General features: G+C 40.6%; 1 protein-coding gene across 1 annotated transcript; it reads right to left on the bottom strand.

The window, feature by feature from the left end:
* Positions 1-6537: 6537 nt before the first annotated feature.
* On the bottom strand, positions 6538-19206 carry serinc2 (serine incorporator 2). The gene is made up of 10 exons (XM_028597385.1): positions 19064-19206; positions 16550-16711; positions 14551-14738; positions 14303-14382; positions 13337-13474; positions 11821-11990; positions 11225-11315; positions 9350-9500; positions 7595-7807; positions 6538-7309 (listed from the first exon to the last, which is right to left on the bottom strand). Exons 1-10 carry the CDS (start codon positions 19100-19102, stop codon positions 7171-7173), a joined length of 1371 nt encoding a protein of 456 aa, XP_028453186.1. The 5' UTR covers positions 19103-19206; the 3' UTR covers positions 6538-7170.
* Between the last annotated feature and the right edge of the window lie 4827 nt (positions 19207-24033).

Below are 24033 nucleotides of genomic sequence, written 5' to 3' on the forward strand. Positions count from 1 at the left end.
ATAAAAAAAAAAAAAAAAAGAACATTGCATACAAACGAATGTCGTCGGTGATATAATAAAAAAGGGATAACGCAGTCAATGTTATTTTTGACCAACAGAAAACAATTTCAGTTGGAGTTTTTACACTAAAGACTTTGATTTGATTTATTTTATGGTATCAAGAATGCCATAAACATGAAAAGACATCTAATACAATCATGGATAAAAACACAATAAAGTCCAGGACTTATTTCCATCGTGGTCCTCAACACATGAGGACCACAAACTTGATTAATTTGCTTTGTCTGGACTGTGTGGGTGTGGTCTGATCCGTTTTGATTGACAGTGATGAAACAACTGCGATCAGATCCAGATTCAAATGTTGCTGAATCTTAAAAAGGGCAAACAAGTAGCTAGGGCTACATCATTTTTTTTTTTTCCCAACTGAGCCCTATCCACTTCAGACCAGTTAGAGATAAGCACAGAAAAGGAAGAGAAATGCTTAAATTGCTCGTGTGAAATAACCACAGCTGTTCTAGATAGTTCCCACCCTCACCTATGGTCATAAAGGCTGGGTCATGACCGAAAGAACGAGATCCAGGGTACAATCGGGCAAAATGGGTTTCCTCATCCGTGAGGAGCTTGGAGTAGAGCCGCTGCTCCTTCACGTCGAAAGGAGCCAGTTGAGGTGGTTCGGGCATCTGGGAGGAGGCCTCGGGGAAGACCCAGGACTAGGTGGAGGGATTATATCTGCAACCTGGCCTGGGAACGCCTCGGGATCTCCCAGAGCTGGTTAATGTGGCTCGGGAAAGGGAAGTTTGGGGTCCCCTGTTGGAGCTGCTGCCCCCCGCGACCCAACCCCGGATAAGCGTACAAAATGGATGGATGGATGGATGGATGTTCTAAATAGTGTTTGAATGAAGCCATTTCTAATAGTAAGAAGTTGACTGAGAAAATAGGTTTTCAGGGCCTAATCTATATTAGTTTGCTAGTTTTCCATGAAGTGAATGTCTTCAGTAAAGTAGCCTGGTTGGAGCCATCTGAATCACTGCCACCACATCTCTTCATCTCTTCAGCAACTACAGTAGGTCTGGTGTGGTGCTCACTGGCTGGGCCATGAAGAATATATTAGTCTAAATGAAGCGACTCCTCCCAGTCATATTAATACTCAAATTCCCAGAGGCTCAGGCCGAGGAGGGGGAGTTGCAGCCATATTTGATTCAAGCCTGTTAATTAATCCTAAACCTAAACTAAATTATAACTCTTTTGAAAGCCTTGTTCTTAATCTTCAACATCCAACACGGAAATCGGTACAGCCAATTATATTTGTTGTTGTCTACCGAGCTCCAGGTCCATATTCTGAATTTTTATCTGAATTCTCAGAGTTTTTATCATGTGTAGTCCTTAAATCAGACAAAGTCCTTATTGTAGGCGATTTTAATATCCATGTGGACGTTGACAGCAATACCCTTACTACTGCTTTCAACTCACTACTAGATTCTATTGGCTTCAGTCAGAGTGTGCATGAGGCCACGCACTGTTTTAACCACACCCTCGACCTCGTGCTGGCATATGGTATCAAAATTGAAGATGTATTAGTATTCCCCCAAATCCTTTATTATCAGACCACTTCTTAATTACTTTCGAATTCTTAATACCCGATTATACGAAATTAGATAAAAGCTACTATACTAGATGCCTATCTGACAGTGCTATAGCTAAATTTAAGGAAGACATTCCAACAGCACTAAACTCATTACCTTGTTTTAATACAACAGAGGACCTTTATGTAAACTTTAGTCCCTCTCAAATCGACAATTGTGTAGATGGTATTACAGCCTGCCTACGGACTACTTTAGACTCTGTTGCTCCACTCAAAAAGAAGAAGATGAAGCAAAGGAAACTTGCACCTTGGTATAACTCCCAAACTGGTAAATTAAAGCAAAACTCGCGAAAACTTAAAAGTAAATGGCGCTCCACCAAAATGAAAGAGTCTCGTTTGGACTGGCAAGACATGCCAGATCAGACTATTACTCATCACTAATAGAAGAAAACAAGAACAACCCAGGGTTTCTTTTCAGCACTGTAGCCAGGCTGACAGATAGTCACAGCTCTACTGAGACATCTATTCCTCTAGCTCTGAGTAGTGATGACTTCATGAGCTTCTTTAATGATAAAATTATAACAATTAGAGATAAAATTCATCACCTTTTTCCCTCAAATGGTTCACCTTTCAACGCAGGACTGCTAGAAAGAACGACTAGACCTTACATATACTTAGATTGTTTTTTTCTATAGACCTTCAACAACTAATAGTAAAGGTATCTTCAGCTAAGCCATCTACCTGTCTCTTAGATCCCATCCCAACGAGGCTACTCAAAGAAGCATTACCCGTGGTTAACACCTCTCTACTAGATATGATCAATATGTCTCTATTAACCGGTCATGTACCGCAGTCATTTAAAGTAGCTGTGATAAAACCTCTTCTGAAAAAAACCACCCTCGATCCTGAGGTCTTAGCAAACTATAGACCTATATCTAACCTTCCCTTTCTCTCCAAGATCCTTGAGAAGGTGGTTGCTAATCAGTTATGTGATTTTCTCCATAGCAACAGCTTATTTGAAGACTTTCAATCAGGATTTAGAAAGAATCATAGCACAGAGATGGCACTGGTGAAAATTACTAACGATGTTCTAACTGCTGCAGACAAAGACTTGTCTCCATACTTGTTTTATTAGATCTTAGTGCTGCTTTTGACACTATTGACCATACAATCCTGTTACAGAGATTAGAACACTTAGTCGGAATTAAAGGAATTGTACTAAGCTGGTTTAAGTCTTATTTCTCTGATCGATCTCAATTTGTTAATGTTAATGATAAATCCTCTAAGTACGCGAAAGTTAAACATGGCGTTCCACAAGGCTCAGTGCTTGGACCAATTTTATTCTCCTTATATATGCTTCCTCTTGGTAATATCATTAGGAAACACTCAATTAACTATCACTGCTATGCGGACGACACCCAATTATACTTATCAATCAAACCAGACGAAACAAGTCAGTTAGCTAAACTTCAAGCATGTATTAAAGATATAAAATCCTGGATGACCTATAATTTTCTGATGTTAAACTGTAACAAAACTGAAGTTATTGTGCTGGGCCCTAAACACCTCCGAACTTCATTATCTAAAGATATAGCTACTCTGGATGGTGTTGTCCTGGCCTCCAGCACTACTGTCAGAAATCTAGGAGTTATTTCTATCCGGGTATATCCTTTAACGCCCATCTAAAACAATCATCGAGAACAGCCTTTTTTCATCTTTGTAACATTGCCAAAATTAGGAATATCCTGTCTCAAAACGATGCTGAAAAACTAATCCATGCATTCGTTACTTCCAAGCTGGACTATTGTAATTCCCTACTGTCAGGTTGCTCAAATAAGTCCCTTAAGACTCTCCAGCTGATCCAGAATGCTGCAGCACGTGTTCTGACGAGAACTAAGAAAAGAGATCATATTTCATCATTGTTTTAGCGTCTCTGCATTGGCTTCCTGTAAAATACAGGATTGACTTTAAAGTCCTTCTCCTGACCTACAAAGCCCTAAATGGTCAAGCACCATCCTATCTAGAACAGCTCTTAGTACCTTATTGTCCCACTAGAGCACTGAGCTCCCAGAATGCAGAGTTACTTGTGGTTCCTAGAGTCTCCAAAAGTAGAATGGGAGCCAGAGCCTTCAGCTATCAGGCTCCTCTCCTGTGGAACCAGTTCCCAGTCTGGGTTAGGGGGGCAGACACCATCACCTCATTTAAGAATAAACTGAAAACTCTCCTCTTTGATAAAGCTTATAGTTAAGAAGTGAGGAGTTGCAGCGTCCGCCTAACCCGGCCCACCTGCTTCTCTTCGTAGTCATCAGATTTATTGATCATATAATCAATAATATAGTGTGAGTAGAGGGAGGCAGGCCAGTACAGCCTCTCATCAATGTTTTCATTCATTTCCTTTTATATGCATCCTGTCCCAGAACTGCTTGTTACTAACCTAGCTCTGGGGAGTTTACTCCCCGGAGTCCTCATGTTTCTTCTTCAAACGCCCGGCCGCGTCCTGCTGCGTCTGCTGCACCCACCCGTGCTCTGCAGCGCCACGTTTCATCCCGCAATGTCCTGCTGTGACATGAACTACAACGACTACCTTCAAAGTCACTGTTCCACTATCTTTAATGCGACTATTATCGCCATCACACCCCCCAACCGGCCCGTCAGACACCGCCTACCAAGAGTCTGGGTCTGCCGAGGTTTCTTCCTAAAAGGGAGTTTTTCCTCGCCACTGTCGCAATAGCCACTGCTAATGCTTGCTCTTGAGGGAATTACTGTAATTGTTGGGGCTTTGTAAATTATAGAGTGTGGTCTAGACCTACTCTATCTGTAAAGTGTCTCGAGATAACTGTTATGATTTGATACTATAAATAAAATTGAATTGAAAAAATTGACGGAGAAACAACCAGAGCTTTGTTGGCAGGATTAAAGAAACTCAAACTAAGTTCACTTGATTTCGCTTGACTAATAAGTCCAATCTGAGTTTTCTGTTGCACGAATAAAAACTACTTTTGAACGTACACACGTTTCACCGAAACAAGTTCCTTCCCCGAGGCTATTTTGCTGAGGCACCGTTGCTCCGTCCGGTGCTTAGCACCGCCCCCCAGACGATTGGGATTGGTTTAAAGAAATGCCAATAAACCAGAGCACGTTTTTCTCCCATCCCAGAATGCTGCGTGGACTTGGACTTGTGGAGGAAGGTCCGGCAATGCAAGACTAATACTTGCATAACACACCCGAATCTCTGTCCCTTTTTTATTTATTTTTTTACTGTTCATCTTGAATACTGCAATGTTTTAAGAGTGCTAAAATGTCACTCTCCATCCTGAGTCCGCCAATGTTATAAGAGTTCTAAAATGGTTAAGAAGTTTTAAGAACTGGGACATCATATTTCTGCCAGGAAAATGGTGATACACACAGCGACAAGCGTGGATAAAATCAACGCAGCGGTGCCGGCTGTTGTAATACAATTAAACAATTTTTTTTTCTTAAATCTTCATATTTGTTCCACTGATAAGAAAAAAACCTAGCAACTGCTATTGCAAAAATAACAACCCCTCCAAAAGAAAATGGCCAACATGGCTAACAATGTGTGTGTGAACAAAGTGAAATGAAACAAATTCCCACTAATTATCAGGCCATATCTAAATGACAGATCTGAAAAAAATAGGAGCGTGTATGTTCCCACATTTCTAAGATGTTTTTCCACTGAAAATTAGGCCCTATGTTCCCACATTTCTAACATTTCTTTCAAAATTAGGCCCTATGTTCCCACAGTTCCCACATTTCTAAGATTTTCTTTCAAAATTAGGCCCCATGTTCCCACAGTTCCTTTTTCATAAATTTGTATCAGATTTTATCTCCCTAACCCTACAAAATGTTGTAGGAGAATAGGGCATAAATTGAAGGGAAATGTAGGAACGCAAGACCTAATTCTGAAAATTACATAGGGCTGTGGGACCATAGGGCTGACCCGAAAAAAAAAAAACCCTGATGATGTCATCAAGGTTAATTAAAAAGCTTTTGCTGCGTTTTAAAACTACGAGCGACAACACAATGCAAGTGCCAAACGCTTGCCGCTGTGCGACGGGCGTGATGTGCCATGAATCAACGTTGCGCTGTTCTCTAAATTTTTCAGCGCTCCACTGATGCGCCAAACAATCGTAGGTCTTTAAAATGCACACAGCTAGCTGTGGTACTGCGTTATTTAGCAGCGAGAAAAAAAAGAATGTGAAAATGCATTTCATTAAATCAGACCATGACTTAAATAACAGCAAACACGTATGCTGCAGATGCCGTCAGTTTATCTATGCTTGTGAACGGACTATAATCTGGTTGTACTCTAATGGCTGGAAGGCCTGGTTTTATTTGTAATATGAAAAGGCACAAATAAGGCAATGAGAAACAAGCAGGGGAAGTCATATAGGGTGTCCCATGTACGACATGTGTGCAGAAATGTTCACATTAATGTTGCCAAGTATTGAATCTACGATGTGTTACCAGATGTCCAAGCACAACTTCAGAGGCCGGTCTGTCGTTCTTCCCCAACACAGGCCTTGCCTGAATATTGTGAAGTAGCCTATAAAAACAAAGGGTTGTGTTCATGCTCATGCTGAAAAAACACATTCCCTCTACATTACTTGGCGTGTGTGTGTGTGTGTTGGGAATCCCCCATGGAAGGAGCACAATAAATCACATTTTAGCAGGATCATGTGATTAATGGAGGGAGGGCAGTGAAGCATTAGGAAATCCCTGCTGCAGACTTGATGACATTGTATGTGCCTTTTCTGAAGAGAACGTGTGCCAACTCAAACAGAAAAGGTATAAAAAGATTATCATAAAGGCTAAGAAAGCTTTCAACACGCATCTAAATAGATTGAGCATAATGAAATCTATCCTACAAAGGAAGCCTAACTGATGGACAACAGCCCCATCTACAGGACAGACATGGTGCCTACACGCTGATGTAAAGAGACGGTGAACTTTATTGATTAGAATGAAAAGTGAACATACAGCATATTGAGGAAGCAACTTTACACCAAATACTTTAAAGATATCAAAAATGGCTCTTTTGAATGTTTGCAAAATATAAGGCACTTGTTATAAAATTGGGCAATAGAGCAAATGCATAATTAATCTATCAAATTTGGACAACACCTTTCCATGAAATCCAGCTGATTTAAAAGCAATGATATAAAAAGTACAAACGTTAAACAAAGCCAAAACATCAGTTCCCCAAAGCGATCATTTAAGTTGTATACGGTCTTAAAAGGCATGTAGTGCTCTTAATTAGAATATTTGTAACCGTAAAGAAAAATATACCAAAAAATATATATAACCTGAGGTTAAATTGGAATGTGTGATTAAAGCTCATCTCAAAACAATAGTGTTCCTACAAAACGTCTACCTTCAATTTGAGCCACAAAAAAATAAACATATAATGGCTTCCAGTCAAAAACAAAGCACATTACCATTTCATTCTCCGATTTTAAATGTGGAATTGCAAGGAAAGCAAACAATCAATTTGGAGCTAACGCTAGCTTTCTTCAAGGTGCAAACAGCAACCGGCTAACGGCCGCGTTGACAAACTTCCCTGTGTTTTAGCTGAAGTCTCTGTTGGAGAGCACCAGCGGGGCCACCAGGGTCCACAGGTAGATGGCCAGGCCCAGCCAGCTGGAGCAGATCTTCACCCACACAGCCGGCATGGTGCTCTGCATGGTCTGGGAGTCCGTGTCGGGCCTGACGAGCCCAGAACAAAAATCAATAAGAAGTCAGTTTTGCATTGAATCAGTCTGTCTAAAGTTAGGGCTTTCAGAAGTGGCCAAAAATAATGTTCAAATATTCCTTCAAAAAAGAAAAAAAGAACACGACACACACACACACACACACACACACACACACACACACACGAACACACACAGGAATAAAAATCAGCTCTCTCTTCTACCAGTTTCTCTCCAACAGTACAACCAGTCATAATTGAGCCCTAGTCCAAAAGGGGTACAAGACTAGTATGATACTTACATGTACCAGTTGGTGAGCGTCATCATGATGTAGAGGGAGGCCAGGAAAAGGCTGAAGTGGAAGAAGGAGTAGTTGTAGGTGACCGCCTCCTCTTCGTTGTCCACGGCCCGCCGGACTCCGTCCTCGCCTGTGGAACTGTACTCGCTGGTCAGACCCTGGTGGTCCTCGGTCTGCATCAGCTTGTTCACCTGGGTGTTGGTGGACGAGCGGATACTGCGGCGGGCGAGAGCACAACATGCGATTGTTGGCGTACAGTGACAGGAAAGCGATGGAGACAAGTATATACTCTACAGTATATCAGGGGAATATATAGTACATTTGAGTAAAGTATTGTAGAAATATTTTATTAACAAAATGCGTTAGTCATTAAGGAAGCACTCCGGCTGACCTCTGATGCACAGATCAGAGCTCATAATTTGGAGGACAACTTGGTGGACCAGCTCTGACTTGAGGTCTGTCGCTAGGGAAACTTAGTCTCCGTTTTGTGAACCCACAGCTGTGTTGTAACTCTTATCGTGGACTCAGTAAACTTTGCTTAACTGAACTCTTCGCTTCAGATTGATCCTTGTGTTCTGGTAAACTTAAGACCGATGTAAGAAGGCGCAGGAATCCAGTCCGATTTGACAGGCCTTCGGGCCTTATTTTAGACAGAATTCCCTCTACAGTATATATGAAACAAGTTCCTTCCTGAGGCTATTTTGCAGACGCACCGTTGCTCCGTCCGACGCTAAGAGCCGCCCAAGACTATTGATGATTGGTTTAAAGCAGAGATCTTTAACATGGGGGGGTCCGAGTTGCTGCAGGGGGGGCCCACCAAATTATTGTTGGACGTTTTAAAAAAAAAAAAAAAAAAAAAAACAATAAAAGATGTTTTGACAACATACATTTACATGAATCCAACATACCATGGGTGCCAGAGCCTACAGCCTTGTTATTATTATTAGTAAAGCTTAAAGGGTTGATTGAATGATCATATAGGGTATTTCACAATGTTCCTTAAGGTCCTCTAATAGGGTATGGATCAGCTCGGGGGCCCCCGAAAATGTTCACAGAACTTTATTTAGACCCTGGTCCCCGTGGTCGAAACATAATGACTTCCTCAAAAAGGTTCCTAGTCCCTGGGGAAAGTTCCTGTGGTCGAAAAGTGGCTTTATATTATCTTGGTACATGTTGCAAAAATGAGCAATGTGGATATTTACCAAATTTAAACTATTTCCAAATAAGCTTCTCTTTTCAGCCATCTTCCATAACTGCCCTGACAAAAGCAGCATGCTAAACTAAACTCCCATCTCCTCTGGAGGAAATGGTCGGTATGAAGACACCAGGAAAAAGATCCAACTTTCAGTCAGTGTTGTATGCAGAACTTAAAATAATGTCTATATTTAATGCGGTCTTTTTAAAAACTTTTATATTACTATGTCTACATTCCTTGCACTATTGGACTCATTTGCACTACCACCATGACACACACTCTCATAGAGCACCTTACCATGCAGACTGAATCACAGGGTCAGTCAAGTAAGTAAGTAAGTAAGTAAGTAAGTAAGTAAGTAAGTAAGTAAGTAAGTAAGTAAGTAAGTAAGTATCTATTTATCTGCGCCAGTGAGCCAGTAAGCATGCAGCATGCTTCTACCAAGACGTAACAATGTGTCTGATTGGCTGTCTAACATTACACGTTGGATAGATCGATCGATCTTCGTAAAAGTTAAATCGCAACATGGAACCTAAAAAATACCAGCAGTTCCAGTAAAGTACCTGGCGTAAAGAGTACAGAAGAGGAAAATGACCAATCCCACGATGCTCTGTGCGTCCCACCACTGGACGCTGCCCGGGGCTTGGGTCGGAGTCGGTCCTACAGTGGTGACGTTCTGGACCAAACTCAACAGACTGGGGTTACACTGGCGGTCTGAGGACGGAAACGCAGACGACAACGTCAAATGTGACAACTAGTAGTTATTACAGCTACAGGGGCAGGTTTTTCCCTTTCCTTTATACGCCTTCCCAAAGTCAGTTATCCTGGTTTTTTATTTGTATTTCCCCTTTATTCTTGCAGGCAAGTCATTAAAGTGCCCATATTATGCTCATTTTCAGGTTCATAATTGTAGATGGTTGTTGTTATTATTATTGTTAATGTAGAGGTTATATCAGAATAGGTTTACATGGTTTAAAAAAAAAAAAACACCATATTTTTGTTGTACTGCACATTGCTGCAGCTCCTCTTTTCACCCTGTTTGTTGAGCATCGGTTTTAGCTACAGAGAGAGGCATCTCACTTCTGTTGCGGTAAGGACTACTAGCCAGTCAGAAGCAGAGTATGAGGGCGTGTCCTGACTGTACCTAGGTAAGGACTACTAGCCAGTCAGAAGCAGAGTATGAGGGCGTGCCCTGACAGTACCTAGGTAAGGACTACTAACCAGTCAGAAGCAGAGTATGAGGGCGTGCCATGCTAGCAGCTATGCGAGCATTATAACGTGTGTTACAAAGTGACCACGTTTGTCTCTGAAGTAAAGGCTGGACTACAATAGAGCTGTTTGGAGCAGTTTGTGAACAGGGTTTTCTGTTGGAGAAGTTCTGTCCCTTGGGGGGTTGGGGGGGGGACTTTGGGCTTTTTCACTTTGTAAACCTTTTACATGCACATACATACATTTACAACAGAATAAAAGGAAAGGGAAAAAGCATAATATGAGCACTTTAAGGACATTTTTCATATTTACAATGGCGGCCTGACATGTGACAAGGCCACTTAGGGGATGGGAGGGTGGGCTAGGAGATGAAGTGGATTAGACATGTATACGGTTTTAAAATGACATAAAAATCTGATTTAAAATACACCACAGACAGCAGTCAACGCGTATAACGGAGAAGCACACAGGTACACCGGGAGGGCTGGGTACGGAGTTCAATACTTTTTAGGCACTGACTGAATTGCCTCTAAAGCATCGAGGATCGGGAAAATGCCTCGTCATTCAAACCCAATTTCAATACCGAAGGAGTAAATCTCATCAGCGCCAGCGAGCCAATAAGCAAGCAAGACCTAACAATGTCTCTGATTGGCTGTCTAACGTTACACTTCGTAGAGACACGCAGGAAAAACTCTACGTCACACAGAGACAGGGCCCACGTAGTAGGAGCTGAATAAATACATAAAAAGATTTGTGCGTGTGTAATGTTGTAATTTCTTTTTGTTTCATAAAACTGGTATTGAAAAAAAAAAAAAAAAAAAAAAAAAAGTATTGTTTAGAAACCGGTATCAAAGTCACGGAATTGGTATCAAAAATATTTGAACGATAACCAGCCCTAGACATGGGGGACTAAGAAACGAAGGGGGAAACCATGCAAAATGTTTAGCTGGGAAATTATGTTCCAACTGATTCTACTGATAATATACAAAAATGTAAAAATAAAAAACTTTGGGCCTGGGAAGAAAAATGATATCGATATGAAGATAACTATGGACACAGATGGAAAATCCTTGTGGTTTTCTTTTCTCTCATTATTTTGTTCCTTTCTCTTTGTTATCGTGTGTACCAGGAACCTGTAAATTATATAACAAACGAGAAAATGTAAAAAAGCAACTGCATATGTCGCCAAAGAAGGAAGAGATGGCGGTACAAGTTGTGTTGGGACTCACTGGGGTTGTTGGTCATGGCCGACCAGGTCACATACATGGTGTAGCAGGAGATGAAGGAGGCCTGCAGCAGGCCGGAGGTGGGCTGGGCCTCCTGGGGGAGACATGGCGCCGGATGAGTCCCAAAATCAATCATTGTGCCAGTAAAACAAAACCCTCTTCATCGCACTGAATTTCTATTATAGATGAATAATGAAAATGAAGAGGGGGGGGTAGTAGGACTAGAAAAGTTTTTAACTTCTTTCTACCCCTTGGAACATGAACAATATTTGAGTTGCCCATTTGTTGCTGAGGATCTTGCTGGTTTTCTTTTTTATTGCTTATACATTTTACTTTGCATGTTTTTCTTTTTTTAACATGTTCAATACATTGACTAAATAAATAAAGTAAAATTTATGTTTTAGAGACAATAAAAAGGTCATATTAGCTAGGTAGTCTTCTGCATTGTGCATCGAATAGCAGTTATCCTCATTCCTTGCTACCATACATAGACATAGAGAATTATACATGGATAGGGTTAGGGCACAAAATGGAAACATTTAGCACCTTAGGTCCATAAATGGATAAGTATTATCACATTAACATCTGTCTTCTGTTACCTGAACTTTGGGCAGAATGGCCACGATGGACACAATGATGCAGAAGATCAAGTTGAGGCTGATGAAGACCTTGTGCTCGGTGCAGTCGTCGGGTTTGGTGTAAAATACGTAGAAAAGCACGACGGCAGAGAAAGCCACGGTGTAGAAGAACAAGGTGAAGGACAGCAGAACTGGGAAGAAAACAAGAGCATATTAAATATGCAGATGACACAGCTCTAGGGAGTCTACTTTTTAACTGTCCATTTGCTGTATTGCCTGCTGTTTCGGAAAAGTCACAGAAGAAGACGATCAGAAAAACAGTTACAACTGCAAGCAGGTTACTTGGGATAACATGACTGAGCATTGAACACATTTACAAAGACAGACTCTTGAGAAAGGCCAATAAAGTTTTATGTGACTAATCACACCCCCCTGGCATCTCATTTTAAACTACTGCCATCTAGGCGTCGTTTCTGCCCCCCCCCCTTCTGACCAAGAACAGATCCAAATTCTCTTTTGTACCACAAGCTATAGAAGCCTTAAATCATTCAAAATAAGCTAGATGTCCAGCTGGCCTGGTCATACCCAAGGGTGTATAGGGTATTGTAGCGTGTGATGTATGTTCTTCGTGTTATGTCTGTCGGTGTCTGATGTATGGACTATTTGTTTGCGTCATATGTCTGATGTCCTGTCATGAAGGTCCTTGCAACTGTGCCGCAAACCCAACTGCCCCACGGGGACAATAAAGTTATCTACTACTACAAAGGGTAACGCCATTAGACAATCTCCTGCATTTTATGCAGTTTGATTGATTGAATTTTGTCAACTCATCACTACTACCAGACTTGCATGAATTGGAGGCAATGCATGCAATAAAATTTATTTTATTCTGGTTTTAGGGATTTCATTGTCCAATGGTTAAAATTCTGACTTTTTAACCCTTTTTGTGGGAATTTATACATTTATTTTTTTAATAAATAAAAATTGGCAGACAAATTACTTAAAAGTGAGTACGTTGAATCCTAATATACAGTACATGTCTTGACCTGTAAACACATTGGCCAAACGCCAAATTTTAAACTTGCACTTTAAGGCTCATTTCTGTGGGTTTAGCAGTAGCCATCTCGGAGCCGTTTCTGGTTAAACAGAGAGGATTTTGCTCCTTAAAAAAAAAAAATAATAATAATAAAAATAAATAAATAAGGTCTCTCTCTGTAGGGATCCTTTCCATAATGCAGTCAGACACATAGAATAACTATCTGTCAGTGTCGACGACAGCACTTTTAGTGGAGGAAATCAACAATGCACATTTGCCCTGTTAGGATTACATTGCAGACGGTTCGCGGCTGATGGTCAATACTGGACCAATTTCAAAGATTGTTGTTCCCATCAGTCACTCACACAAAAAAAAAAAAAAAAAAAAAAAACACATAGGAAAACCGGCTAAAAAAAATAAATAAAACTAAAAATAATAAAACAGAAGTAACCCTTTTAAAAGGTTTCTGGTGATAAATAGGAGGGTGTGTTGCCCTTCTACCTGCAAACCAGCACTTTGTATTTCCCTCTTCTGCCTTCAGCAGCCAGGACTGGTTCCAGGAATGGGCAAAGTCCACCAGCAGGATCAGCTGGGTGATGATGAAGAAGAAGGAGCCCACCAGGCCAAAGTAATACCACACTGAGACCAGACAGAAATGGACACAGAACATTTGTTTAGAAAGTTATTAGGCTGTGCAATGTACAGCGCTAAGGCACAAAGCAGGAGACTCTCAGTACAGTATGTGCCATAGTAGGTTAACAACAGTTATCAGCTGTGCTTGTTACATGAAGTAATGTTTGTTTATTTATGAATATCAGAATTGACCATTTTAAAACACTTGTGTTGTCTTCTTGTTGACCAAGCAAGTTTTTTTATTTTTCTGGGTAAAAATTAAAAAATGTGAAACTTTTTTTTCCTTCTTCAATGTTTTGGTTGTCTTTTTTGACACTTCAGTCACTTAGTCAGATGTTTTTGTCGATTTCTTATGTGTTTTATTTGACATTTGTTTTTTTCCGCCCACGTTTTGGAAGCTTTTCCCAACATTTGTCCCTTTTTTCAACATTCTTTTATTTTTTTCAAATGCTATAAGATTGAAGAAAACATCCAAATTCAATAAAAGTAGTGAACTGATAAATTATTTTACTTCTTTATAGAATTTTTACTTTTTTTTCCTCAAAAAAACACATTTGTGATATTGAAAGTTTTCAAAAATAGGTCAAATTTGACCGAGGACAACAGGATGGTTAATAAAAGCGTTTCAATACTCTGTGGAACAAACATATTCCGGAGAACTATTTAGAGCTCAATACCAAGCCCTTATTTTGACTCTAAAGTCTGCAGCTTTGCACTGGAACCAAGCAGCGGAGCATCTTATTTGTCTGAAGGTGTGTGCACTGCTGGAGAGTTCAGATAAAAAGAAACGACGACATCTAATAAGACTCCAATAACAGGCCTGGGCTTTCATACCTGTATTGAAGGTGCCATCTGGAATGAAGAAAGCTCCCACAGCTATGCCAACCAGCAGCAGGAACTTGAAGAACCAGAAACTGAGAAGGAAAGAGGTAAAGTTATTCTAAGTATGTGAACAACAAGTATGTTTTTCTCTCTGTTTTGATACAGCCTTAGAGGTGAAGTTCCCATGTGTGGCCAGCAGAGAGCAGCGTGCCTTCATCATACAGGACTGTGGTACTGAGGCTGCAGTGCACGGTACAAACCCATTTTGGATGGCGGCTCGGGGGTCCTTGCTGTTGCGCACTCGGATCATGATGATGGTGAAGAGGAAGAAGAAGCAGGCCGTGGCGAAGCCCATGCGGTACACTGACTTGTAGCCGACCATGATGTCACAGTTCACCTTGTTTTCTAGGCCAGGTATGGCTGTGCCACCGAGACAGAAACCTGGAATCTGACAGTGTCAAGCACACAAAGCAAATAAAAAAGGTTGGAATAAACTGGGTAACTTGGAATGATTTTCAAAGTTGGATGATCTTTAAGAAAAATAACAAACACATAATCCAAGCATCCTGTGCAGCTGCTTTACAGCATCACTGTTGCTGGGTTACAGCCTTGAGGTAGGTGCTACAGAACACGGTTTGCCAAAACAACCACACACGAGAACAGTTTCTTCCCACAGGCCGTCACTATGATGAACACTTAAACTTCTTAAATTATATATTATTAGTGTTAAACACATAAATAAAAAGGTCATATCAACCTAGCTCAGATATATAAGCAGCCGGTTGTATTTATAGTTCTTTAAACCTGATTTTTAACCCTGTGGAGGTCTAAGGCATTTTCACATATCTTCTTGAATTCTCCTTTTAAAAGGGTATTTGCATACAACTTGATCGCCCATGTGTTTCATATTAAAATGTTCACAACAAACTCAGCTTTCTGTATAGTGACGCCCAGAATTGTTGCAGAGCAATGTATAAAAAGGTAATTTGGCCCTAAAGCGGAAATATTTCTCAAATCGCTTGTGGAAACATACCTACGCTGAATCGTTTTGGTGCTTGAAATGAGTTAACAAATGTCTTGGGTTCACAAAAGTAGTGCAATATATGAATAAAAAAATAAATATATGCCCAAAATGAAATTTTGTAATATCGCTTTTTGAGTAGGAGTGTTGTCAAACATCGCTCGGGCTCGCCGGTGCGTCTTTTGTCCTCGGAGGGTTACAGTGTTTCCTCCATGTTGATTTTGTGGTGGCGGCCCGCCATGGCAAAATTCCTGCCGCCACGGTATCAGAAATGGGGCAGACGCACAATGTAGTCGCGGTTGCCTTTTAAATGATCCTGCCGCTCGCATTGCAATTTAACAACAAGTAGAACTATTCAGAGGTTATTGGGCCCATTCAGTTTAACTCCACATACTGTCGTGTTGATGTAGTTTATCGGCAAAACGTTCGCTTTCTTCCGAGTCGGCTATTAAACGAACAGCTCCGCCAAAAACGTCACCGCGGTGGGTCCGTTCTAATTTGACAACGTTCAACTCGTCAGTTCCGTCAGCTCATCGTCCAGATATCAAACATCTGGAAACATTAAAACGGTAAGTGAGTCAGTGTAATATAATATAAATGGGAAATAGTCTATAGATGTAGTCATAGATGTAATGATAGTAAATATATTGTCCGGTAAACACTAAACATTTTTCTTGGGGATTGTTGTTGTCCGGACAGACCTACCCCCACTGCTAAAAAAAGAAAAAGAAAAAGAGAAGTATTTTCTAGGGCTGTCCTCGACTAAAGAAATTCTTAGTCGACTAACACATATAGGATTTTGTCGACTAATCGATTAGTTGATTTAATTGACAGAGCTGTGCACTTTGAGAGGTGGTTAAGACTAGAAAAGCACAATATAAATGTAGTTAATTAACCATCTGTAAAACTGAGTTTCTCCACAATTAATCCTGCAAAAGCACCACTTTAAATCTTGTGTTTACCACAAATGTGCTCAGAAGTTTCTTGGAAATAAGTAATTAAGCATGAATAAGCATAAAAAATGACTAATCGACTAAAGAAATCTTAAGTCGACTAAGACCAAAACGACCGATTGGTCGACTAATCGACTAAGAGGTGGCAGCCCTAGTATTTTCTAATTATTCCCTGAATTGGAAATGACATGTGGGTTGAAAAAAAATTCAGAGATACTTGGGCCTTATGCAACAGCCCCAGTGTGGACCATTCCATTTGATCTAACGTAGTCTTATCTAATGTACCTGTTTAAGATGTCCCTCCATGCCTGGGAGAATCATAATGACAGACACCAGGGTCCCGAGCAGCAGCAGGAAGGAGAAGGCCAGCCGACTCATGGTGGAGTTGGTGGTCGAAGGGCAGCATGACGACAGGAGGCAGGAGGCCGAGCCGCACAAACAGGACGCCTGCGGAACAGACCAAGGAGACAATTAGCTAGGCATTCACGCAGATTCATATTTTATGGAAGTCAGGGACAGGGCTCTGGGGGTGTGGGATAATCAGGGTAATGCATGCATGGCCTGCTACGACTGCAGTCGGGAGAACAAAAAAAACAAACAAAACAAAAGAACACTGTGTCTGCTGTCAGGGGCAACTATCTGTCTCATTCTTCTGCACGCTTCCACTAAAGCAAAGACATGGTGATTTACAGAGGCAGTAATCATCAGGCCTGTGATTAGAGTCTCTCTCGCTCTCTCTTTCCTCTCTCCCCCCCACGTGGACAGGATCACTGAGGATCCCTGCATGATTCAGATGCAGACTGCTGAAACGTGTGTGAAGCACTGGAGCAGAGACTGAAGCTGAGATCAGCCATCCTTGACTAAATAGGAGTATACACCCGAGTACACTGGCCTTTAGTGTGAACGCTGTAGCCGCGACGACGAGAAGAATCCACTTCCCATGCTTCAGATAGGCCTGCGTGATACCGCCTTTGGCTCTTACAAAAAAAAAAAAAAACTCCAAATCGTAAAAACAGTCTCTTAAACAGTCTCTAGGTGCCACAAAAAAAAAAAATAGATGTTTGGTACTGCTGTCGTGGCAGAGAATCGTGATATCAATTTTAAGCAAAAAAAAAAAATCTTGATTCATATTTTTCCCTAACTGAAATAATCGAAAATGTTTGCTGGATAACAGTTTTTGCCGATTGCTTACATACTGAAATCAAAAACGTATTACACAATTATCAAAACCTTACACTCAAGGAGCAAAACGTTGGCCCAGATAAGCACAACATCAGCCTCACACTTTCTGCACAACAACACACACAGAGATTTGCAAAAACTGTCACTACCCCGGGTAGTGACAAACACACTTGTATACAATAGACACATGAGGTCACTCCCTTGCGATTCCAAAGCACCGACTGTCAAATGACCTCACCTACGAGCCGACCTGTGAAACACAGCCATCAGGTGCGTAAACACATGATTATTCAATTGTAGATGCACCAATCAGGTTTAAGCACTATAAAAATGCAGTAGGTAAGTTAAGTACTGTATTTTCAGCTCTTTTTGTTTGTTTGTTTGTAGTGGTTTGTTTTTTACTGCAATAGCCTGTACTGGACACAGTATTTTATTTGTGTCCGTTGTTTGCTGAGCTAAGAGAGTCATGCACACTACTGTAGGATTCTGTGGGATTCTCCATGTTGACCGATTTGGGTATGTGGAGAAAAATTAATTAGATTGTCCTCAGTCTTCAGCATTGGTCTCGTGTAGGTTCCGTGAAGTTATTGTACGTTTGCACTTTCTCTGTCAAGATTTGTTTTCACAAGGTCTTCTTCAGTGTTAAATATCTCAAATATATGTAGGCGTATGTTGGTCTATGGTGTAAAAAATTAAATAAAAGTAAAAAATGTGCAATGCGGTTGGTAAATACACAACAAGAGAATCAAATACAAATCAAGGTAAGAATGATTATGATGGGTACAACACATAGACTAATAGACCTTTTTCACAGCAGACATGTTGACATGTCATAGCAGGAAAAGCACAGGTGTATTCAAATCCATTACTGATGGCTGCATTCCACTTAGGAGAGACCCTGGTATTGTGCATGCTGACTCACTGAAATAGCTCACTGGGACACTTGATGGAATTGAGCCATCGTTAAGGTTATCAATTTCAGCTGTGTTTTTCAAAAGTCAAAATGTCTGCTGTGAAGAAGGTCCATAAACAGTCTATGGTACAACAAGGAAAAAGCCCCAAAACAGTTACTGCCGATCTACTCCAAAAAGGGGATGGCCCACGAGTTTTCTCACGAGTTAGAACCCGGAAATTGCGCATTTTGAGAAGCCACCTTGCATATTTATAACAGACAGCGTTACATTTTCTTCGTTTTCCTCGTTGACTGCACATTCCAAAAACATTGACAGGTGAATTACTTACTAAACTCACTGTAAATAAAGTCAAAGGACAACAAAGACGCCCCTGCTCTCACACCAAACTCCATTCAGAAAACCGGAAAATCCACTGCCACCGTCACGTCATTTTGATGAAACATTTTAAAAGTCGGCCTAAAGGTTTGTTTAAGTTGGGTGTAAAGATTAACTTGATATTAAACTATTCAAAATAAATATAATGTGACGCGAGTAAAATATCGCAATTAAATAGCCAACTAGTTTAGCATGACGTCGTGTTGACATCACACCGTCAAGTTTTCTTGGCTAAACAACGCGCAGCTAAAATAGTCAAGAAACTGTATGAAATACTAAGTCTCCATAAATCATGTAACAAAAATACAACGGGTGAATATATACTTACACAACTGCCAAGGGCACCCAGAGCCAAACAAGCACCCATGTTTATTAATTCACAATTCCGATAAAAGTCGTGACAGCTTGAAAAGTTCAGGAAGAAACTGAGTCAAATATGGCGAAGTCAAGTCATTTAAATGTAACACACGGGAATCCGTTTACTCCCTTCAAAATAAAAGCTTCAAGACACTCTATGAGACACGTACGTCATTTATATAGTACATTACCGGGATATTATATTATTTCAGTTTGTTCATTCATGTATTTTGATTGGTAAATGTCCACATGGAAAACAACGAATCCATGGAGTGTTACGGCATGTGTTGTTGCTGTTACCGTATTCATTGGCGTTCTCGGTTTTATTTTAAAGGCACATTCCCTCTACTTCCGACATTGTTTGGAAAAAATAAATCGGAGCGTTTACTTTACATGGTGCGTTGCAGTTTACTATTTTGCCCGTTGTAATTCACCGTCATTGGCTTACTGAGTCGTCACTCAAACGGTTCGACAAACCGGATGGTAATGCGCAAAAGAAACACCCTCCCTTTATTATAGTCATTTAGGTCTACTACCTCAAACACTTAAAATGCTTAATAGCTATCCCACATGTTCAATGCTAAACTGATTTTATTTTATTTTAAAACCACATCATTCATTAAACTGGTAATGCGTCACTTCCTGAAAGAAAGCAAAATCAATTCATTTTAAACCAACCAACATGTTATATGGTTTTATTTATTGACATTTATTTTTGCAACAAAGTTATTTGCTATTTTTATTGAGAGAAAAAAAATGTTCTACATTGCATGTACTGTATATGCCTAATTAGTTAAATAGGCCTTAGTCTTGCATTGCCAGACCTTCCTCTACAACGCTGCAGAGGAGGGTCTGGCTAGTCCACGCAGTATTCCGGGATGGGAGAAAAACGTGCTCTTGTATGTTAGCATTTCTTTAAACCAATCACAATTGCCTTGGGCTAGACGCTAAATCGCCTCGGGAAGGAACTTGTTTTGGTGGAACAAGTGTACGTTCAAAAGTAGTTTTAGTCGTGCAACAGAAAACTCAGATTGGACAGATAGTCTAGCTAGCTGTCTGGATTTACCCTGAAGAGATCTGAGGAGCAGTTAACCATAGTCCTCACAAATCCACCGGAAGTTAGAACGCCAACACAAAGAAAGCGGAAGATGACGGACATCCGGTCGAAAATGAGGGACATCCGGCGGAACCTCCGGCAGCACCGTAGCAATCCCGGAAATGAAACGTCGTCGATATATAGACTGCTACAAAGACGATGTGTTGTATTTCATTGCTCAGAGTTAGAAAAGTAAAAGGATCAGGGTGAGCCATGAACTATGATCAGGAGGGTCATTTTTTCGATGATTCGACACCACATGAAAGCAGCACAAATGCCATAACTCAAATTTTTAATGAAAGTGAAAAATGATGTGTATCTGCCCCGCGATTTAGATCTGCTTCTAAGTTGAATGGGTCCTTCCCTGGTCCATGCTACACCCGTCCATCAAGTTGAATGAAATCCGGGCCAGTAGTTATTCCCTAATCCTGTTGACAGACTGACAAACATAACCTCCTTGGCAGAGGTAAATATGGTTTCAACATTCTTCTTTGTATTCTATTTTTTCTATGATAGCATACATTTTTTAATATTGCATACATTTATTTTATTTTTTTAATATTTATATGTTTTGTATTTAAGAAGACAATCACATCAAACTTCATATAACAACACATGAATTCATCTGAATGCTCTATCATTAGGGTAGTGGGCCTATCACACAATCAACTCAAGAGTTGACTATTATAAACACACTATATATCTCTATTAGGTGTGTCCTTTCTACTGTGTGTGCTATGTATGCATGGGTGTGCAACATGACACATTTTTAATGTACACTCTGTGTCACGAACCCATACCCTTGAGCATGTTTTCTCTGTCTGTCTGGTTTGTTTTTATGTTACGTTCCTGAACGTACCCTGTTCCGGTTGCCGGGCAACGAGTGCAACGCGGGAATTCCAGGATCACCTGAACCTGCTCTCACCTGTTCCTCATCGGCAATCTACACACCTGGTCCTTATCATCTTCACTACACTATTGGTGCGTTCATGCCACCTGGGAATAAAGCCCCCGGGGTTACGTTGTTTTTCTGACTGGCAGCGTTCACATGGTCGGGATGAGTGTTCTTCTTCTTCTGTTATATTGGCGTTTGGCATAACAACTTGTTGCATGACTGCCACCAACGGTTGGCCGAGGCCTAGAGCATCAGGTGTGTGAAAACATGGAGGCTGTTTTCTTATACGAGCATGGACAGGTGTGTGTTTGTGTTATCTGCCGGACAACCAACGGGAAAAGACAAGGATAATGTGTTGTTGTTTTTTTATACATAGGCCTATTTATGAATAATTTGAAACATATTATGTCTGTGTATGTTTCTTGGCAGAGGCATTTGTTCACAATAAACAGTTTATTGTCATTAAAATATGTTCAGTGAATCAAAAGCGCCTCCATCAAACCAAATGGGGAACTCTGTTATCAAAATCCAGCCCGAGTTTCCCACCTCTGATTCCCACAGGAAGTTACGTGAATGGTGACGTTTTCACTCGGAAAAACGTTTTTCCCGTGTCCATGAACGCACGGTATGTAAGCGGTGACCTGACATCCAGTCCCTGCCGGATCGTTAGCCATACTCGTAGGCCTATGTTGTGCTTGCGTGTCAGCCTAAATTGTTTGCTAGTCAGTCTCTGTTGCCTTGTTGCTTTTGCTTGTCTGCTTAACTGGTTCCTGTTCCTCTGTCTGCAGTAGGCTAGGCCTACCTTCACCCTGGAATTCTCTTCACCCCTACCTGGCAACCAGAACCATTCTACTACATCGTTCTGTCAAGACCCCTGTCCACCATTTATGGGAGAAATTAACTGTGTAGGCTACGGTTTAAATATGGGCAGTTTTACAAAAATTGAAGGCCAGTTGCACATTTTCTCCGATATGTTGTCGGACTTGGAAGCTCCAGTCTTAGGTGACAGCCAGCTGGCGGTGGCCGGGATCGCTTGCTTACCAGCGGCCAGTAATACCCACAGCAGCCGCTGTCAGTTGGAAGTGGTTTCAGACCCTCCCACCAGCCGTTGGGCCACGCCTCCTCATTTAAATTTACACCTGTCACTTCTAAATGAAAAGCTTAATGTTAAATCGAAATCTAAAAGGTGAATTTTAAAATGTCAATGTAAAACATAAAATTCAAAAGATAAAATGTCAAATTGAAAATTATAAAGGGGAAAGGCTAAAATAAAATAATTAATTTTTTTCTATTTGAGATTTTAATTTAAGTATTTCCATTTAAGCTTTTAAATTTCACATTTAATTATGGCATGATTTTTCCTAGTAGTGTAGTAAAATAATACTGTTTTTAAATAAAATAATGCTGTTTTTTTATTTGCTCTTGCTTCGTTTTCTCTTTGGACTTTTAAATTTGAATTATCAATAAATATTCCCTCCTTAGTATGCTAGTGAAGTTCGTGAATCATGGGGAAACACACTAATATCCTGCATGCACAAAAAGGCCATTGCAAAGTCACTGTATAGCCTCGTGACATGACCGTATAGGAGCAAATAGGAACTGATTTAGTTTCACCAGAAGTAGCAAACAGTAAGGAAACAGGTGTGACAATGAAGTTCAGACAGTGAGTTTAAAGCAGTGGGGGGGGCAAACCTCCATCTGTTTGTGTCTGACCTTCCTGTGAATAATCAGCACAAAGATAAAGCTTCTGCACGCTCTCTTTTTCCTACAGTCTAAAGCAGCAGCAGGCTTGTCATCAGTGGTGGTAATCATGTAATAATACATTAGACTACACTATAGTGGGTATACTGTATTGTATATGTATGGGCCTAAACAGTATGGGCCAGAATGGGCCTTTTTTTTGGGGGGCATTTCATAGTAGGGAAAACAGGGAAGGAACAGACTTCATTTCCTGCATCCTTACACACTTATGCACCAAATTTGCGGTGGAAATCCTTTTATTTAGCCTATGTGAAGAAGAAAAACACAGATGACAATTCAAAATATATAAAATTCACAATGCGGAGTATGTGGTTACGTGTCATTGGCCATTTTTAAGTGGGGTATATGGAAATCATGGCGCTTTCTTAGTGGGTATACTGCGTATACCTGCGTATGACGTAGGCTCCACCACTGCTTGTAATGTCCTCAACAGAAAGCAGAATCCCATCAGTGCATGTGTTAATGAGCAGTCTAATGAATTTGATGTACTGTAGATAACGGCTTCATTACAACGTTATGCCAACATTCCTCGGGGGGTTGATATTGGTTAAAGTGACCACCGTTCTCTTCATCTTTGATATTTTTTATAATAATCCCAGGACCTTGTGTGTCTGCTTATGAGGCTGAATACTATATCTACAATATGTTCCCTGTGGTGGCAGGGAGTTTATTGTAATGCAGCTCACAGACATATCAAGGGTTGACGCTACACTGTATAATTGTTCTCCTCATTTACTAAATGAGATGAACAATACACAACATTGAGATAAAAAAAAAGCACTTGTTGAAAGCACAGTTGACTTTGGTGTTATTAGACCACTGTTTTCTGTTTCTATTTAAAGTGGTGGTATCTAACCTACAATGCACAAAGTGCCTTAGTTTTATCTGTGTAATAGGAATGAGATAAGGAGCCGACAATAAATGATCCGTGTAATTTAGGACTGAGGACAAATTACTTAGTGACAGGATTCTACCAAAAGACAGGTGAAAAGGTGATACCATTTCTTAATGTGCAAATGTGTAGAGACCGTGCACCCCTTACTAAAATAAACAATGGTACAAACCTTTGAGCAGCGGTGGCAAGACAAAGCAGCCAGAGTTACACAGGAAACCGTACCACTGTGACTTCAAAATAAAACACATTTGAAAACGATCAATTTAAAAACATTTCCTGCATTGACATTACCAT

Source organism: Perca flavescens, chromosome 14 (assembly GCF_004354835.1).
Source record: "Perca flavescens isolate YP-PL-M2 chromosome 14, PFLA_1.0, whole genome shotgun sequence".
Lineage (NCBI taxonomy): Eukaryota > Metazoa > Chordata > Actinopteri > Perciformes > Percidae > Perca > Perca flavescens.

Excerpts from the sequence above, each read along its gene's own strand:
- serinc2 (XM_028597385.1), bottom strand. The coding sequence starts at position 19,102 with ATGGGTGCTTGTTTGGCTCTGGGTGCCCTTGGCAGTTGT. Across the intron at positions 14,383-14,550 it reads CGAGCCGCCATCCAAAATGG|TTTCTGGTTCTTCAAGTTCC; the intron begins GTTTGTACCGTG and ends TTTCCTTCTCAG. Across the intron at positions 7,808-9,349 it reads TTCTGTACTCTTTACGCCAG|TATCCGCTCGTCCACCAACA; the intron begins GTACTTTACTGG and ends CGCCCGCCGCAG.